This window comes from Ascidiella aspersa, chromosome 9 (genome assembly GCF_963924565.1).
Source record: "Ascidiella aspersa chromosome 9, kaAscAspe10.2, whole genome shotgun sequence".
Classification (NCBI taxonomy): domain Eukaryota; kingdom Metazoa; phylum Chordata; class Ascidiacea; order Phlebobranchia; family Ascidiidae; genus Ascidiella; species Ascidiella aspersa.
This window is the reverse complement of record NC_139455.1, coordinates 25,638,655-25,656,647: the sequence shown is the minus strand read 5'-3', so window position 1 is coordinate 25,656,647 and position 17,993 is coordinate 25,638,655. Positions and strand designations below refer to the sequence as shown.

At 34.3% G+C, this 17,993-nt stretch overlaps 2 protein-coding genes across 2 annotated transcripts; both read right to left on the bottom strand.

The window, feature by feature from the left end:
• Window positions 1-3,413: 3,413 nt before the first annotated feature.
• On the bottom strand, window positions 3,414-5,040 carry LOC146134650 (uncharacterized). The gene is made up of 4 exons (XM_083396711.1): window positions 4,306-5,040; window positions 4,041-4,150; window positions 3,809-3,978; window positions 3,414-3,652 (listed from the first exon to the last, which is right to left on the bottom strand). The coding sequence occupies exons 1-4, from the start codon at window positions 5,038-5,040 to the stop codon at window positions 3,471-3,473; spliced, it is 1,197 nt and encodes a 398-aa protein (XP_083252837.1). The 3' UTR covers window positions 3,414-3,470.
• Window positions 5,041-5,238: 198 nt separating this feature from the next.
• Window positions 5,239-6,452, bottom strand: LOC146134649 (myosin heavy chain kinase B-like). The gene is made up of 2 exons (XM_083396712.1): window positions 6,370-6,452; window positions 5,239-6,201 (listed from the first exon to the last, which is right to left on the bottom strand). Exons 1-2 carry the CDS (start codon window positions 6,450-6,452, stop codon window positions 5,247-5,249), a joined length of 1,038 nt encoding a protein of 345 aa, XP_083252838.1. The 3' UTR covers window positions 5,239-5,246.
• Window positions 6,453-17,993: the final 11,541 nt, after the last annotated feature.

The following is a 17,993-nucleotide window of genomic DNA, read 5'->3' as shown; positions in this document are numbered from 1 at the left end:
GTAGTTTTAAAACAAAGTGCAATAAATGTACGGCTATCAAGCGGCCCACAACTACACAATAACACTAAGCTGTTCAAAAGTAACTCGCGGCCCACGAAAAATGGCTCTGTGGCCCACATTTGGCCGTGGCCCACAGTTTGCGTGGCCCACAGTTCACTGTGTTATTTGATAGTACCACTGTGTTATCTGAGAGTAGCACTTTTGTTTTTCGATTCATCTTCCGATATTCCACTACACTATCTGTTTATATAAAAAGTGTGAAATTCGATTGTGAAAAATTTCGAAGTGTTTATACCTATATAGCGATAAAACAGACATTGCGTTGCTATGGTATGAGTGATGGTAGTCTAGACTAGGAATATACAATACTTTGTAGTTTATTCAAATAAAAACCCGATGTTCTAGGCAAAGTCAAATGAAGTCACTATTGTCAACGAGGAAAAATTATTTTTAAGCCAAACTTTTGTTTTATCTTTAAAACGTTTTTACACTTTGGAATGTAAATAACTATAAAAAATTACCTTCAAGATAAAAAATACGCTGCGTGGAATCGCAAATCATTTCTGAAATTCCTATTTTAATTTGGTATCGGATCGGCACCGATACCACCCTAGTATCGGACGATAACCGATACTACCACTTGGCATCGGTAATCGGCTCCGATCCGATATTATCGGACGAGTACCGATACTACCACTTGGTATCGGGTATCGGCTCCGATCCGATATTATCGTACGAATACCATCGGGTATCGGCCTTGATCTGAAATTCTAGACAAGTATTTCCGTTTTTTTACTCTTTCATTTCAGTTCAAGCGAAAGACCGGCAGATTGTCGATTAATCCGTAGCGGCTGGGTACCGAGAGGGCAAAGTTTATTTTCATGCTTTGGGGATTAAATTTGTCGTGCGCATGAGACGGGACAGAACTCCCAAACTCAAACTAAATCCTTATGACCTAGAAATGTCAGAAGCGGTGTTGAAAGCACGATATGTGCATTATGTGCTGCATCAGACACATGGTGAAGATATATAGTGTTTGCGTTGGTTTAAATGGTTTGTGTGTATCAGAATGGGACAAGCCTTATCAGCATTTTACATCCTTGTGTGCGTTTTAATGTAGTTTGTGGAGATAAGGCATGATGCGAAACGTACTTTACACGAACAAAACACACTTTGTCACTATTACAGCTTCAGCTTTTATAAAGTTGCCGGTGGATATATAATTTGGCACAGTTTGCGAAAAAGGGAATTCTCAAATTGTGTAAAAAATCTGAATTTCCAAATTTATTTAAATATTGTGTTGTGATAACGAAGCTTATTCCCTTAGTTCATGGTAAAACAAATCAATATAAAAACTGGCATAGAAGTAATCTTCCCCACTTTTACGACAAATGAAAGAAGCAAGTTTGACATCAAATCTGAGGCAACAAACATAACGCATTTTACAAAGCACTTCGTAACTGGGTAAACAAAATTTCCCAAAGGTCACGATAAGGTCACGCATGTGCGAGGGTAATTTTAGTTTTAAATTATCCGGAGCATTTTGATCTTTTGGATTACAACATATTTTTACTGTAAAACCATTTGTTATCTCAGTAAAGAAAATAGGCAACTAGTGCATATTTCACACAGGTGAAGTGTCAAACATTAAACTAATAACTTAAGTATTGTTTTGGAGTCTGCATCTCAGTTGTAGAATGTTTTACAGCAGGCTTTTCTAAACTGGTGTCGCAAATAAGCCACGTCGTTTTAGAACAAAAACAAACCATTTAGTTCACATATTATTCCAACATATACATGTCAATGCAGATGGAACAAAATTATGTTTATCACTGTCAAACCTAAAAGTTTGCGAAAATATTATTATAAAATTTATAGGTCCCATAATGAACAGTTGGATACTTTGGTTGAAATGACTTGAATGTATTCATTGGCAACCGTATATCGCTTACCTATATCTTTATTCAAATGCCGATAACTTGTCAGGCAAAATGGGAATAGAAATTTCCACGATTCCCATACTCACCCGTGGCATCTCGGATTCGCATTTATGGCAATATTCAGCGCAAGCACTTGGCTTTCGCGTGGGAAAGATGGTCTTTGTTCGATTTCAGCTCAATACTCAACCAATTGGTTCCGCTATGTAGGCTTTATGGCCTTCGCAATTTCCACGAGGCGATATCAGTCTGGTGGCGAATTTGGCCTTTGTGATTTTGCTCGGCTGGATATCATTGGCCTGTTTGCACGTCTATGGTGGCCCATGACTGCCATCCTGTTTTTTTTTTTTAATTTAAAAAAAAAAATAAAATAAAAAAAAAAAAAAAAAATTAAAAAAAAAAAAAAAAAAATTAAAAAAAAAAAAATTAGAAAAAAAAAATTAGAAAAAAAAAAAAATTATTGAAAAAAAAAAAATTATAAAAAAAAAAAAAAAAAAAATTATTAAAAAAAAAAAAAAAAAAAAAAAAAAAACTCGACGTGGCCCAGGACTGCCATTCCCATATAAAACGCATTACGGTCGGACCATCACTGCCATCATAGAATACTTAAGTATATGCAATTTTCTATTGTGTGCTGTTAAGTTCCAAGCCAGAGCATGGAGGTTTGCCACATGGTGTATTGGCCTTCTGGTGGGATTTATAAACCTTGCAAGGGACGAGGTTTTTTGCTAAGAAAAATATCCAGTAAATATGAACCTATGAACCCATTCGACAGACACAAAGGTATTTTAATAGGCTATTAGACTGGCAACACGAGATCGAAATTTGGTACGTTACATGAGGCTTTGAAGTTGTAGAGAAACGACGCATGTCTGTTTGTGCTTGTAATTATAGCGTGTTCGCCTGGTAAAGTGTTAAATATTTCACCTCGATACTCATTTCCTTTACTGGCCGTTCAAGGCAAATCCAGCCGGCATTTCGACTTAATTTATCAGTCACCATCGCAGTCGCTCTTGTGCTATATAGTGTCACGCTACTGCTGGATAAAAAACAATCAGGCAACGATGCACTCTTTACTGGCAACATGTGTTTTTACTGCGCTGTAATTCATTTTATTAAAAGCGAGCTATACTGAATTATGTGAATGTACAATAAATCTTTTTAAAAGCGACCTGCAGTATGCACTTTGAAATGCTACAGACAGTTTGTTTAGTTTCGATAATCACCAGAAGCAGTTGGGAATGACAAATTGCAAAAGAGTTGTTAATCGAAGCCATATTGCTATTTTTTAAATTAAAAACATTAACTGTGAAGGACCACTAACTATGCAACAGAATTAACGTTTTTTTTGTAGTGTATACTTCCACTTAACAATTAAAATATCTAATTGCGTTGTTTTAAGTGTATTTTCTTGCTGCATGTGTATATTACCCTTTAAATTGTATCAATAGCAAAATCTCAATAAAAATCAACAAATGACAGTTGCCTGGTTTATTAAAAGATAACTAAGGACTGATGACAAATGCTGCAAAGCTAGAAATTTGTTTTTAAATAGCGAAAAGCATCAGCACAGTGAGAAACATGAACTGCAAGTGGCTCAGCAATAATTTGTTGACATTTTACTTTAAAATTCTCTGGTAAGTACTCAAGAGGTTTATCAGTCATTCCACTTGATTGAATTGCTTTCTCAATCTGATTGATGGTGACTGGCAATCCTGGTGTAAAAGTAATGATGAGCAAGTAAATTAAACCCTACATGAGTTTATATTACATATTATATATCTTAGAAATAAAAGAGTATATATACTGCCTAATATCTTTGAACTATATGTCCTTTTCTGTGTTTTTATATTGGGTAAAACATAAATTACCACACTCTTCAAGACCATATTTGCTTGGAAAGCTGTAAATATGGTTTGGAATTCCAGTTGGTAAGCTTGTTCCTTTTTGAGGTCTGATTCTGTGCGTGTTCCAAACAACATCAACAAATGTATCAAGCTCTTTCTGCATAACAGGTATCATGATGTATGCAAGCATCATTCTAAAACAACAACCAAGTTACATAACTTGAAATAGTAAAAATGACTTAAATCGTGTAAATACCTATGATTCACATTGGTAGGATCATAGCAATGTTCATCTTTTAAACTCCTTAACTGCACTTTGAAATATTTTTCAAGTCTCTCATGCAACTCTTTCCACCAGCGTTCAATCTGTAAAATAAAATAATAAATAACTTTATAAAGTTTTTACACACCAGTTATTTTAGAAAAAAAATCTTTAATCCAAATACAAATCTTTGCAACACTGTTACAAAATAAAGATGATGTATCATATATATATAGACTAACAAATTATGGTAATTTACTTGGTTGGATGTTGAGGGACCATAAATAATTGTTTCTGTAGAATCTCTAACATCACTATGCTCCTGACGTATAAAAGCATGGATTGCAGCCATATGTCCGGTTTCTGTTCCTCTATCAAGCCTAAGGTAACGACTGATGATCCTTGATTTGTATAGATGCTCAAGGTAGAACTTTGCTATCAATTTTGGGTTGCTGTTATCTGTCCACACATTAGCCCACAAGAGCTTTCTGCTACATGAATCAAGGCAGCCATAAATAGCAATAGGAAATGTGCTGTTCTGATAGCCCATAAGTTTGTCATGGCCATCCAAAGAATGAACCCAGTTGGGTCCACATGACGTAAATGGTATTTTATTTCTTTTTTTCTTAAAACATGGTGTTCTTTGTTTAAGACCTTGAGAATCTAGTTCATGCATAAGTTCATAAATTAATCCTCTCGGAATGTTAAAATTATATATCTGCCGAATCTTCTTATGCATTGCCCGGTAACCCAACAACTGTCCTGGTCCACTCAATTCCTCAATAACTGCTGCTCTTACTTCTTCAATGGTTGCTGTTGACCTTGCATAAAAAATATTAAAGTGTCTTAGTCTTCGATCTAAAGTCCTGAGACTCCAAGGATAGCATGAAAAATCTCTCACCATAAAATCTAACAACTCACTTCTGCTAAAATTTTCACTAACATATTTATTAAGACTAGCCTTTAGGCTTTCGTTAATCTTCCAGTCATTCATTATTAGTTTCTACCAAACAAATTAAAAAAACCTACAAACAAACAGTTTACAGCATTGGAAAATTCAGGATTTGGCTATAAAAATTAGTCAAAAATTAACATTTTAGCTAAACAAGAAAAAAAAATACAATATCATATAAACCCTAAATATTTCCAAATACCCTTTGCTACAGGCAGTAAAGTGTCCCATTCGATTCTGTTTTATGGTTAATTAGACCATTTATTATCAATACCAATAAGTTTACAGAACGTTGAACATTTGTGATTTGATTTAAAGTTGTTAATGGCAGTTACTGAAAGATTTCCAGCACAAAACATAAAATCTTTCCCAAATTCATCTACAAGGGTTTTTGAAGAAATTTCTGGGTCATATAAGATATAACCACTACCCTGAATGTCCAAAATCATTAGTTGAAAATCGGAGGTCACATATGAAAAGTGAGATAGGTTTTCAGCTTTTTTCATAATCGTTTCTTCACTACTTATGAAATTTCCATCATTATTAATATACTTTTTAAATTGGCCCTCAATATATGGCTCAAGTGCAACACATTCTTGGGAATGCGTGTCTTTGCCATAATAAACGTCTGTAAACTCTAAACATTGTCCAAACTCACTTTCAATGTTTTTTAAACTGATAAGTTGTTTTAATTTTAGAGCTATATTTTTTGCCAAGAAACTCATTTGAACTATCTTTTTTGTATGGTCCTCCAAGCTTTGATCAAGGGTCAACAGTATATCATCTTTCACTTTTTGATGGTACCTCTTCACTACCCATTTTGTATTTCCAAAAAATATCTGATTGCTTGTTGCTCTGTATGCTTTTCTAAAAGCTCCTTCGCCCAAAAGCTGACGGTCAATTATGACTTCCAATGGCTTGGGTATTGCAGCCCACGACATATTACTGTGAAATAAGAAAATATCCAAAACTGTTGATTTTGCTGTTATTACCTTTCCAAGTTTAATCATTTCTGCTAATGTTATACTGTTTGTGACCTGTTTTTCTACTTCAACAACACTATTTATTGATGTACTGGGAGTATCTACTTCAAATGATGTATGACCTGGAATGAATCTTATGTATATAAGCTTTGTTGATGACAGCTGGGTTATGGCAGTACATGAAGGACCCTGCTCTCCGGCTAAAACGTCACAAGTAAGACCTGTTTTGGTTAAATTAAAAAAATGTCTTTCACATGATTTTTTTATGCATGGTATACTTAATGGTTCTTCTATTAAAGTAACAAATTGTCTTGGGCCTATTCTGGAATATTTCTGAGTCTTCCCTTTTACTTCAGGACTTAATTGTTGTACGGTTATCTCTTTTTTTTCATTGTCAGTTTTCTCTGTTTTCTTCATTCTTTTTTGCTTCATGTTGTTTAAAAAATGATTAAAAGACCGTTTTTCAGCCATTACATACTACTGCTAAGTCCAACACTAAAAAAATATATTATTATGCATATTTAGAATAACTAAAACAGTATATATGGCTTTATAAATAAAGGGCTTCCGCTGCAAGGGTATAAATCCCACCAGGGTTGCCAGATAAAAGTTTTTAAAAAAGGCCAAACCGTGAATGAAAAAAAGCCAAACGTTAATTAAATAAGTTCTAAACACATAAAAGGCTATAAGTTGATTTGTATGTTCATAACATCATACTAACCAAAATGTAAATTTTTATCTTTTGAAAAGCTCAGTTATCCTACGATATTTTGGCTGAAAAGGTTAATATTTTCGTCAAGCTTCTATTGAAAAATACTTAGTTTGATTAGTTTACCCTAAAGCGCGTGTTTCTAAACCTTTTTGAGGTGCCTTTTAAAAGTAAAAATTCAAATTTAAGTATGAGCTATTGGCGCTGGTCTAGAATCCTTCCACAGTGTTGCAACAATTAAGCAACGCATAATATTTAAGTTTAGGTGTCAGTTGCTGCCCTACCCAAACCCGAACGCAAACCAGCACATTAACCCAAATATTGTGCGTTGATTTAATAATTGTGGTAGGATTCTAAACAGCGCCGAGCTATTTTATGTGTATTGCTTTTAATTTCCCATGTGCTTAAAATATATTTGGTAGGGCCTAAACAGATTTTAAAACGAATGTTTTAGAATGAAAACGTATAGACCTATGCCATTTGACTAGTTTTAGCAAGCTTTTGCAAATAAGCCAGAAACAAAAAGCCAAAAAGTTAACTGAATTTTCTGACGCAAACCATGTTTAAAAAGAGCCAAATTTGAATAATTTGCCGTCAAAAAGCCAATCTGGCAACCCTGAATCCCACCAGAAGGCCAATACACCATGTGGCAAACCTCCATGCTCTGGCTTGGAACTTAACAGCACACAATAGAAAATGGCATATACTTAAGTATTCTATGATGGCAGTTATGGTCCGACCGTAATGCGTTTTATATGGGAATGGCAGTCCTGGGCCACGTCGAGTTTTTTTTTTTTTTTTCAATAATTTTTTTTTTTTTTTTTTTTTTTTTAATAATTTTTTTTTTTTTTTTTTTTCAATAATTTTTTTTTTCAAATTTTTTTTTTTTTTTTTTTAATTTTTTTTTTTTTTTTTTTTTTTTAATTTTTTTTTTTTAATTTTTTTTTTTTTAATTTTTTTTTTTTTTTTTTTTTTTTTAATTTTTTTTTTTTTTTGTTAAATTGAAAAAAAAAACAGGATGGCAGTCATGGGCCACCATACACGTCCGATTTAAATTACAGCATTATTTTATTTATCCGCGGTTTATAATGGTATAACGCTTGATAAAACCCCGTTTGGCTGAAAATAGTATTAGCACAACTTCGGTTTGTGATTTTTTACAACTTGTGATTGTAAAACAGTTTAAATTAAATAAAAATGAACCTAGTGCAAAATTAATGGAACCGAAGTGGAAGGGAAGTTGCTGTTTTCAAGTTGTTTTATTTTCAACTAAACAATAAATCTTCAAGCTGACCTCAAACTCAGCTTCTAAGTAAATCCATGTTTGTCGCCGGTTTTGCGATCTTTTGAACATCAAAATAAAGTTAGAGGCTCATGAATTGCTAAATAGTCCCAAAAATTAAACCAAGTGCCTACCCTCGAAATAAGTAGGCCATGGGTTAAAAATAAAACAGAACCCAGTGAATCTTGGCTGTTCAAAATTGCTTATTGCTATATTTTGTCAAAAATGCTTTTAGGCGTAAACATTGCTAGAATAAATATTGCGTGAAAACGCTATTGTTTTTTCGCCTAACAGTAGAAGGGCTTGGAATACGAATTATAACCTTTCCAAGGGCCTTGAAAATTGGACTCGAAACAAAAAGTTTTGATATTTTTCGCTCAGCGGGAGACAAAAGTTGATCGACTCGATCGATTCGCGCCAGATAGCGTTCTCCATTGTCCTTGTAATTATCCGCCGCATATGTCATAACACCATCCCTGGGGATATGGGCGGAGTTCATTAAGTTTGTGATGATGTTGTTCTTGTTGTTGTTGATCGTCCGACATATGTACTCATGTTCCTGCCAACTCAATTTCAAGGCTTCTGTGATTTTACATCAAGATTCTATGGGAAAGTCGTGTAAAGAACCCTATTGAAAAACACTGCCTAAAAGATTGTCATGGGAATGCAAAGCAAAGTAAGAATGTCCCCATTTCAAACATTTAGGTTTGTTGTTCAAATGTGTCGACCATATAGTTTTTTTTACAACATGAAAAATTAATAAACTGATTTGTTAAGTTTAACGAACTTACGTAGATGTCGAGCTTTTTTAAGTAAAATCTGTAAACATTTTTTTAAGAACCCTTCAAAAAGTAGAACTATAAGTAGACACAATTGTTGCTTATTGAATAACGCCTCTAAAATTTAAATGTTGTCAAGGCTTTTATATCCTACTTAACATCTCTTGTAGTTTGACTGTCCACCCTTTTCGTACCATTTTTGATTCATCCCAGTTTTTGTATTTGGGGAAAAATACAAATATTGCACATTGTAAATTTATTATCGGGCCACCCAACATTTCCTTTGTTGTTCAATAGTGATATTGTCATTTGTTGTAAGAACAAGTACCTGATAGTTATTTTCTCCCTACTAATTCCTAATAAGTTTGTCGTGTAAATATACAGGTGATTTACACCTTTAGGCAATTACTCATACAAACGTTTATTAAAATATTGCAGCCGCACACGAACACAACTACAGCAATTTGGGTCATTAACATCATAAAATATTAACTGTTCTTCAGATTGCTATAAATTTATATGGTTTGCAAATGTAATTTTGTGTTGTGTTTTTCTGCTGTTCACCGGTACTACAAAAATATCATAAACTATCAACGATCTTGAAAATCTATTATAAAATTTTGGAGCATAATGGTTGGAGGTTGCAGTAAGACGCAATAAGAATATCAAAGCCCATACAGAAGTAGGTATCATTTTGGACGTTTCGAAATAAGTCTTTATTCATTTTCAACATAGTGAGAAGGCACTGATAGTAAGTGTATATATACCGCTGAGGCAGACGTCTAAAGTATCTATTATAAAATTGTTCTTTCGGCAAATATGTTTTATTGAAAAAAAATAGAAATGTTGAGGCCATTTCGAAAAAGTGATCAAACGCAAACTATAATTTTGACTTAAATTCAGAAAAAAAACGCAAAAATCTTGATGAATTTTGCAAAATAAATAAGTAATTTTGTTCCTGAAAATTTACAGAATAGTGTCATAAATTGATAGGGCAAAATTTTGACAGAAATGCAAAAAAATATCATCATGTGTAAAATTTGATGAATCCTTGCATAACAACCGCGAGCTTATGCTGTCCGTTAAAAGAGGCGAACGCAAAAAGATAAAACGAAGTTTGTTTGACTTATTTCAATGCAGATTTCCCAAACGTACAAGGTTTCAAGCCGTAACCTTTGTGCTTTTTCCGCTGGATTTTGACAAAGTCGCTCATAAACCCCAAAAGCTTCCGTGCGCACAACCCGTCACGGTCCAATAGTAAGGCGATGACGTCAATTGTTTTAACTTAATCTTTGGTTACGCTTCATTGCCTCGTTTAAACAACTCCTCTGCGGAGAAAATAGGTCGTAAGTGTTATAAGTGTGGCTCCAATGCTAACCTTTATTTAGGTATTATTTGTTTTTAAAGACTTTGTTGAAAATGAATAAAGAGATATTCGAAAAGTTTGTAAAATGCTTTCTATACTTCTTGATGGGCTTTGATATTCGTTCTACGAATGACTACAACCTCCATATTCGAACCGTTCAAAATGCTATCTTCTTCTGTATGGGCTTTGATAATAATCTTGCTACGTCTTACTACAACCTCCAGCTATTATACTGAAAACTATTTTAATTTGTTGTTCGTAAAAATGGAAATCGTTCATTGTAATGAACGATGCATAAACATACTTGTGCAACAACTGATCTTGCCTCTTTGTCTTTTCATCAATAAATTATGTCGGTAATTACTCATACCAAACTTTCACGAAAATGGTATTTGTTCTGGTCCAACCTATATATATATATATTTTAAATGTCAAATGCCTGCTAAAATAAACAGAATTGGTATAGGGGCCTATGACAAGTCATCGCTAGGCAATGTCGGACTCCAACCATAAGACCTAAATAGTAACAACAAATGTGTTTTATTCCGACGTTATGTTGTGCTCCCGCAATATCATCATCTTAAAAATATAGTTTATTAAAACGCTGAAACGTTTCTTGGTTAGAACAATTGAATCGAAACGTGGGGAGAAAACCGCTAGCTTAGGTAAACTTTCGACGGCCACGAATATTTATCTTCCGTAAAAACCCAGGATTAAATCTTAATCCGGGTCGATAGGGTTAAGCTAACCTCTCAATTTGCTCGTCTTTTGCTCAAAGCAAGCTCCGCTGCTAAAAGGACGATTTAAGAAGAATTAGGAACATTTTAACACCTGTTTTGGTCGTTTTTAAACTTTTGACTAATTTTTGAGGAGCAGAAAAATCAGCATTGGTCTGTTTAACAAATTTGTGACTTTAAAATTGCACAAAATGAGTATAAAAAAGTACTAAATCGTGGTATTAAATGGAAAAATTAACTCGGTTGCAATACTCATGAGTTAGCAAGTTGTTCATTGATTTACCGTTATAGAATATTTTTAATTTAAATTTTGTGAACTTTGCTTCTTATGTAAATAGGTAAAACTTTCACAAGTCGATAGAATTAAATTTATTAAAGAACGAGGGCCAATAGAGCTTAGATTATTTTAAGGGGTATCATGACCGAAAGGGTGATGTTTATTTTTATAATAACCCCTTTACCGACCTCATTACAAACTAACCCAACTTAGTGTTTCGACGCAAATCGTGCTTCACTTCTATGACGTAACAGGCGCTCCTTTGTTAGCTCACCATCGCGCAGAAACGCGTGTCGATCGCACCTCTGCAAGAAAATCGTGTTGTTTACGTTTGAAAAAGCAAATAAGGGACCTTTGTGATGTAACATGCGCTGGGTTAGGTGTTGGGCGGCAAAACCAATATGAGGGTGTTAAAAGCTCTTGGGCGAACACATGCTGCTTTATAAATCTCTTTGTTGGGACGATCTAATTCTAAACAAATGTTTTATTTTACTGTATGTGTGAAATTGCAAAAATATAGTGCATTTACTATTTACACAAAGCCTGTGTGATTTTGAAGTGTGTAGGTGCATCTAAAAAAATCACATTTTTGAAGATTGTTCTTTTTAGCATTAGGCTAAACCCAAGGCTTGCTGAATAACAAATTGCTGTGCTTGGGCAATTTCATATAAGACAAATTTAGTTTTTATAAAACTAGAACCCTGCTATATTTACTTTTACCGATAAACCATATAGATAGGTTTTTGTGCAATTAAACCAAATCAAAATTTAATCACGACAACTTCTGTGAATTAATCCAACTGTCACCAATTTCAAATTAGCATGCCTGAAGCTATTTAAAGGCTGAAGGCATTGTGTAAACTGGATAAGAAGCGCTTAATTGTATTCTAATTGTGTTTATGTAAAACCACCGCGAAAGGCGTTGTTGTATTTTCGTTGCTATGCTCGAGAGAACTTTGCATTGATGTGGTCCCGTTGCAAACTAGAGTAAGGTGTGCTTTGGTTACTCAAGGGGGTTTAAGTTTTGGGGGTGAATGAAGTAGGGTGTGGAGGTTGATAATAAAGTGTTAGGGGGCTGATTTAAATTATAGAAACCCAAAGGTGCTATAATTTACAATTGCAGAAAAAAATCGCGGATAATTTCCCTCAAATTTCTCGCTTCTCGCGAAACCGGAGCGCTAAGGGAGCTGAGAAAAAGAAAAAAGGCACCCTAATGACGTCATAGCCCCCTCACCCGACACCCCCGAGCAAGTGGGGCCTCTTGAACCCCCAATGGGGCGCGGTGCCCCCTTGCTGGGGTCTGATTACCAGTCCGTGGCACGCAATAAAGATCATGCTGCTGCTAGCTTGATTCGCTTGGCTTGATTCAGTAAGGTTCGAGGAAAACAAAAGCGGCGACTGGGTTTGTGGGTTTTTTAAACTTTACAAGGCCTTATTTTAAAATGCTAGCTATTTCTGTGTGGGCTTTAATATTCTTACTACGCCTAACTACAACCTCCGGCCATTAAAGCTTTACTTTTTGTTACATTTATTTGTTACTTGGTCTTTTTCCTAACGCAGTGATTGTTAAAATTCCCTTTGACAACTTATTTAGCTTTTTTGTAAACAAAGTCCAACGAAAATGCTGCAAATAGATTGATTAAGTTTGTAATACTGTACAAAGTCAACATTGTACGCTCCTATGGCAAATCAACAACGAACAAAGGTCTTTAAATAGATAAATTTAGTTTAAAATCTTTAAAAATAGATCATGTTGTTGGAATCACAGGCGTTCAAGGTTTACTGCTTGTCGTCATTGTTGCTCGCGTTTGTGACGTCACAGTTGATCTGATTGAAGTGTTTTGACAAGTTGTTGTTTTTCAAATTGCTGACACCTTGTGTGGGACAAATTATCGCAAACGTGTGACCAACAGATTACTTGACTGTAGCAGTTTTGTGCCCTGCTGTTAAACTTAATAACAGTTTATGCCAGCTGATTGCTGCACAGCGTGAAACCGTAGTTTTATTCTCCTAAGTTTGTAATAAACGTAATAAATGATGTGCTGCACACTATAACAAGAACACGAAGAAAGAAAGAATTTTGGAAAAAAGTAAGACTTACACTTTTACCTAACTGATCAGATATAATATAATGTGCTGTGGCCGAAATGTATTTTTATCTTAAGGCCAAAATGTCGTTTTGCATTTGAATTTACACCAAATACGCTTTTTCACTAAATAATTCTTTCAAAAGTGTCACCTTTAAAAAGGCTATGATTTGCTTTTAAAGATAATAATATTCAAACCTACCAGAGGATGATAAATAACAATTTAATGATACAAAACTTTTTAAAGAAAACCTTTGCCTTCAAAAGGTCTAAGCGCTTTGGTAAACCGACCTAATTTAGTTAAAAATTAATATTTTGAGCAATATTTTCCATTCACCCCACACACGGCCACCTATGAACGTATTTTTTTCGCTCCAATTACTTTGACATCCTGATACAAAACAAAAGAGATTTTCTGCGGCTTTGAGCGCACGAAACCTTGAATCGGTCTGACGAATGCGTTTCAAGAAAATTGGACTCCCTAGTCGAGCAGTTATAATTATAACCCGAGATTTTACCTGCCAAATATAAAACATTCAACCTGTGTGGCCAAGTTTATTTATTCGTTCCTTTGACATTAGCTCTATAAAAGGTCTGTTTAACATGCTGCTTTGTGTAAACAACTAGCTTATTTCTTTAAATACTGTTTTTCAATGTTATTTTGTGCAATTTTAAAGGTGAATGTTTTATGCTGATTTGTTTAAATATTAAATGAGTGAAATATGCACAAGTTGATCGACTGTTTTCCTGGAATACTTCCAAAACCGATATATCGGGAATTTGCATTTTTATTAACATTTACCGTTTACATTTTTTTTTCAAATAAGCAATAAAAAAGTTTACAATATATTGCTATTTAAAGCTAATTTAACCGTCTCTGATAAAGATTGCAATGTCTATATTTAGGTATCGAGTGAACGATTTTTAGAAAGCTGTTCTAGCAGGATTGTAAATATGTGGGGCATTTAGCTGGGAAGAAAACACGATAACAAAGCAATCGGCTAATTGAACAGCTCTGGGTATTCAAACACTGTAAATACGATCTTAATCAGTAGTTTTCAGTGACAACGTTTTCCACGACAGTCTATTAAGTAAAACAACCCTATTCATCGCTCCTTTCAATGTAATAGTCGTTCCGAATCAGGTTTTCGCCTGTTTACAACTTGTAAAGCACACTTCGATCGAATTTCCGACATCATAACACGCGTATACACACGAGGACCCTTTGAAGCTTCGGCGGGATTATCGCCCCCCTATTTAGGCAACACGAGCTTGAAAGACTCGGTATCCATTTACAAGGCAGCTTCTTCACAACCTTTCACGACAAAATCGCGCCCAGCGAGCGATTTTGAACAAACTCTGCCGTTCGTTGCCGTGTTTTCAATGTAGCCAGGTCCGTTACATCGCTGTTTGCAGCTGAAATAGGCTTGTATGTGGCGAAATGCGTCGCAATGTTTTGCATCGCGTGTCCATGAAATCTATCAGTTTATTTTGGGCCGCCAAAAGGGAAATAAACTATTTAATGCTTTGTGTTGTGGCAAAATAAAACTTTTTTGGTGATTTTTGTTTTCTCATGAATATTTTAAAATTGGTCAAGATAACTTATGTAATTGATTTTTTATTAAATAATTTTGTTTAACAAAAACTTCTTATTTAAAAATACTTTACATTTTATTATAGCGTTTTGTGTATACGTTAAGATATTGTGGTATGGAGGAAGTTTATAATTTTTTGTTTAAACCAAATTTTCTGTTATGTGTCGTTTCTTTACTTAAATATTGCTTCTATTATAACACATAATTAAACAAACTCTAGCGTTCGCACCGTGTTTTTAATGTAGCCAGGTCCGTTACATTGATGTTTGATGCTGAAATAGGCTTGTATGTGGCTAAATGCGTCGTAATGTTTAGCATCGCGTGTTCCCGAATTTTGTCAGTTTATTTTGGGCAGCGAAAAAGAAAATAAACCATTTTTGATGTTCGTGACCCACAGCATTTTGTTAGGGGGAAGGGGAATTTGGTGTTATCCAAGTACTATTTTATATTTAGAGAGACGGACTCTGTAACTGTAATTTTATTGAACATTTATTTTTGCATTCTGAGACGCACTATGTGTTGTATAACGTCCAACAATTAATAGAAGTTATTAACAGTTTATAATCTTGTTACCGTTATTGTTTTTTGTCAGACTATCACCAATTTTTTTAGAAAGCTATTTTTTTTTAAATTAAATTTTTTATTTAAAATTAAAATTGAATCTATTCTAAAACGTGATTTTGATTTTTCTAATGGAATTATTTAATTATTTGGTAGTTTATAATTTCTAAAACAAACGCTCCAAACATTCTGTCGAATCAGGATAGTACATTTTCCCAGTAAATTATTCGCTCATCAAATGTGCCGCCATTGATCTCAAAATGTCCGATTTTCCGTCAGAAATTTCTCACAAATCTTAAAACTCTGTTATCGTGACCATGACATCGCCAAGCGTGTTATGACGTCACAGAGGCCGTGTCGCGCCCATCGATTGTTCCACCGGGATAGTTCGCGACGTTTCCTGCTCTGAGCGTAGGATTATTATAAACAGAATGGAGCCATGGTACTTAACCTTTCTCATATTAACGAAAGGTTTTAAGTTTTCGGGCAACTGTTTGAGTCTTGTCGTTCGATTGTTGAAGTAATGAATTATGTGATGCCTTTTCGTATTTTCACTTTTTCAGACACACCAAAGATAATTGAGATTCGCTTTTCATTTTATTGCATTTACGTAGTATAATGCGCAGAAAATACAGCAGGTCCGAAAAATTATTTTTGTTTTCGTAAGTCAGTAAGATTTTAGTAAGATTTTTTTTAGTAAGATTAAGATTTTTTTTTTGTCGAGTGTTGTTGTAATAAATTCTGTTGTGCGATTTTGTCTTTTTGTTGAACGCCCACGTTATGTTTGTTATTTGAAAGTCTTGAAGCTATTCCAATAAGTTGTATTCGCGATTTAATCTTATTTTTGCTATTTTTTGGATAGTTTGTCATTTGCATTTCGCATTTACGGAAGCGTTCTTTTCTGCCATAGTTTCACTAGTGAAGTTTGCTTTTATACGACTGAGATAATAAACTTAAGGTATTTAGGTATTGCAAAGTTTTAGTGATTTTTGGATATTCGACTTGCCAGATATTGGAAAGATTTGTCATTTTCATTTTTCCGAATGTCATAACATTTGCTTTAGGTTCATTGTAGTGCTTCAATTTTACATAAAAATTTAGCTGTAGATCAAGTTTTACTCTTGAGACATATTTCCTCGTTTCTTACAAAGTCTTTGTTATTTGTAGAATTGCATGTAATATTGAAAGTTTCATCGTTGTGTAGCACCAGGTATTGTGTCCTTAAAAGTCTATAGTTGTAGTTATTTTATTGGCAGAAATACGTATTTATTAAAATAAAGTTAATTGTTTTATGTAAATCAAAAAACAGCTCCTCTGGTAATTATAATTACAATTACCAGAGGAGCTGTTTTTTGATTTATATTACCATGCCTGGTAGCAACAGTTTATATATTAATTGTTTTATGCGTCCCTAATTATTTTAGCACCAGTTTGTTTGTTGTTGTTTCTTCTTATATAAAATTGTGCGAATTTGTGATTTTAACGTTCCTAAATTTTTGTTAGCTCTCATAATTTATATTTAAACCATTGCAAAACAGTGCATTTATAAATCAAAAAATGAAATATTGAATCCACCAAAGTCGTTCGCTTTATAATACTGCTATAATAATTGTTCCGTGAAACAAAACTACGCATGAGTAAAGCCTAGTTTCATTCAGCGAAAAAGGTTCAGTTTTCTTCTGTCTGTCGCTACTTTCAATTAGCCTGCAGGAAACCAGTTTAGAGTGAGCGGAAAGTTTCTTCCTAGTGCCAACTTATCGCCAAAACGTACAGGTTCAGGGTCGCCGCGCTTTTCGTACGTCTTATCTCGATATCGCTTCCGACAAAAAAATTGAGTTTCGCGAAATACATCCGTGGTTGCGGTTAAGGGGGTTTTAGTGTGGGAATATCTGGCCAAGACACAAAAGGCTTGGCATCGAATACAGCCATATTTCTCTAACTCGTAACTAAGCATGTCCGATAATATCGGATCGGAACCGATACCTATGCCCGATATCACGGGATAGTATCGCTACTCGTCCGATATTAAGGTACTATCGGGCCGATCCGATATCAAATTAACATCGGAATTTGAAGCAAATTAAATGGGTTTCATAGAAAATCTGGATTACTTTTATCATCTAAAATGTGAAATATTGGCTGGAAATATATCAGCTTTCAACACATTGTTACTTCGATAGAATATTCCGTATTTCTTCTAAGTTTAAAGCAATAAAATCGTGACGATTGGCGTCATACGCATGGCCTTTACACCTTGCTATCATCGTTAAGTTACATGCAAGTTCACAAAATAGAAATATCAAAGCCCATATAGAAGAAGTTAAAGTTTCGAAAGTCTTAATTTTCATTTTCAACATCTTTAATTACCCATTTCTATATTGGTTTTGATAATCCTAGTACGTCTAACTAAAACCTCCAGCCATTATGCTACAAAAGTCTACAAAAAAATATTCCAAAGGTCAACATAATGTCAGCTTTTTAATTCGTCGATTTGATATATAAGTGTAAAACAGTTAAATCCTACTCCGTATTATGGCGCATATATCCTACATGCTGCAAAGTTGTGTCAAACACATGCCATCGCTACGAACAAGTTATAAGCTTTCACGAAACCATCAA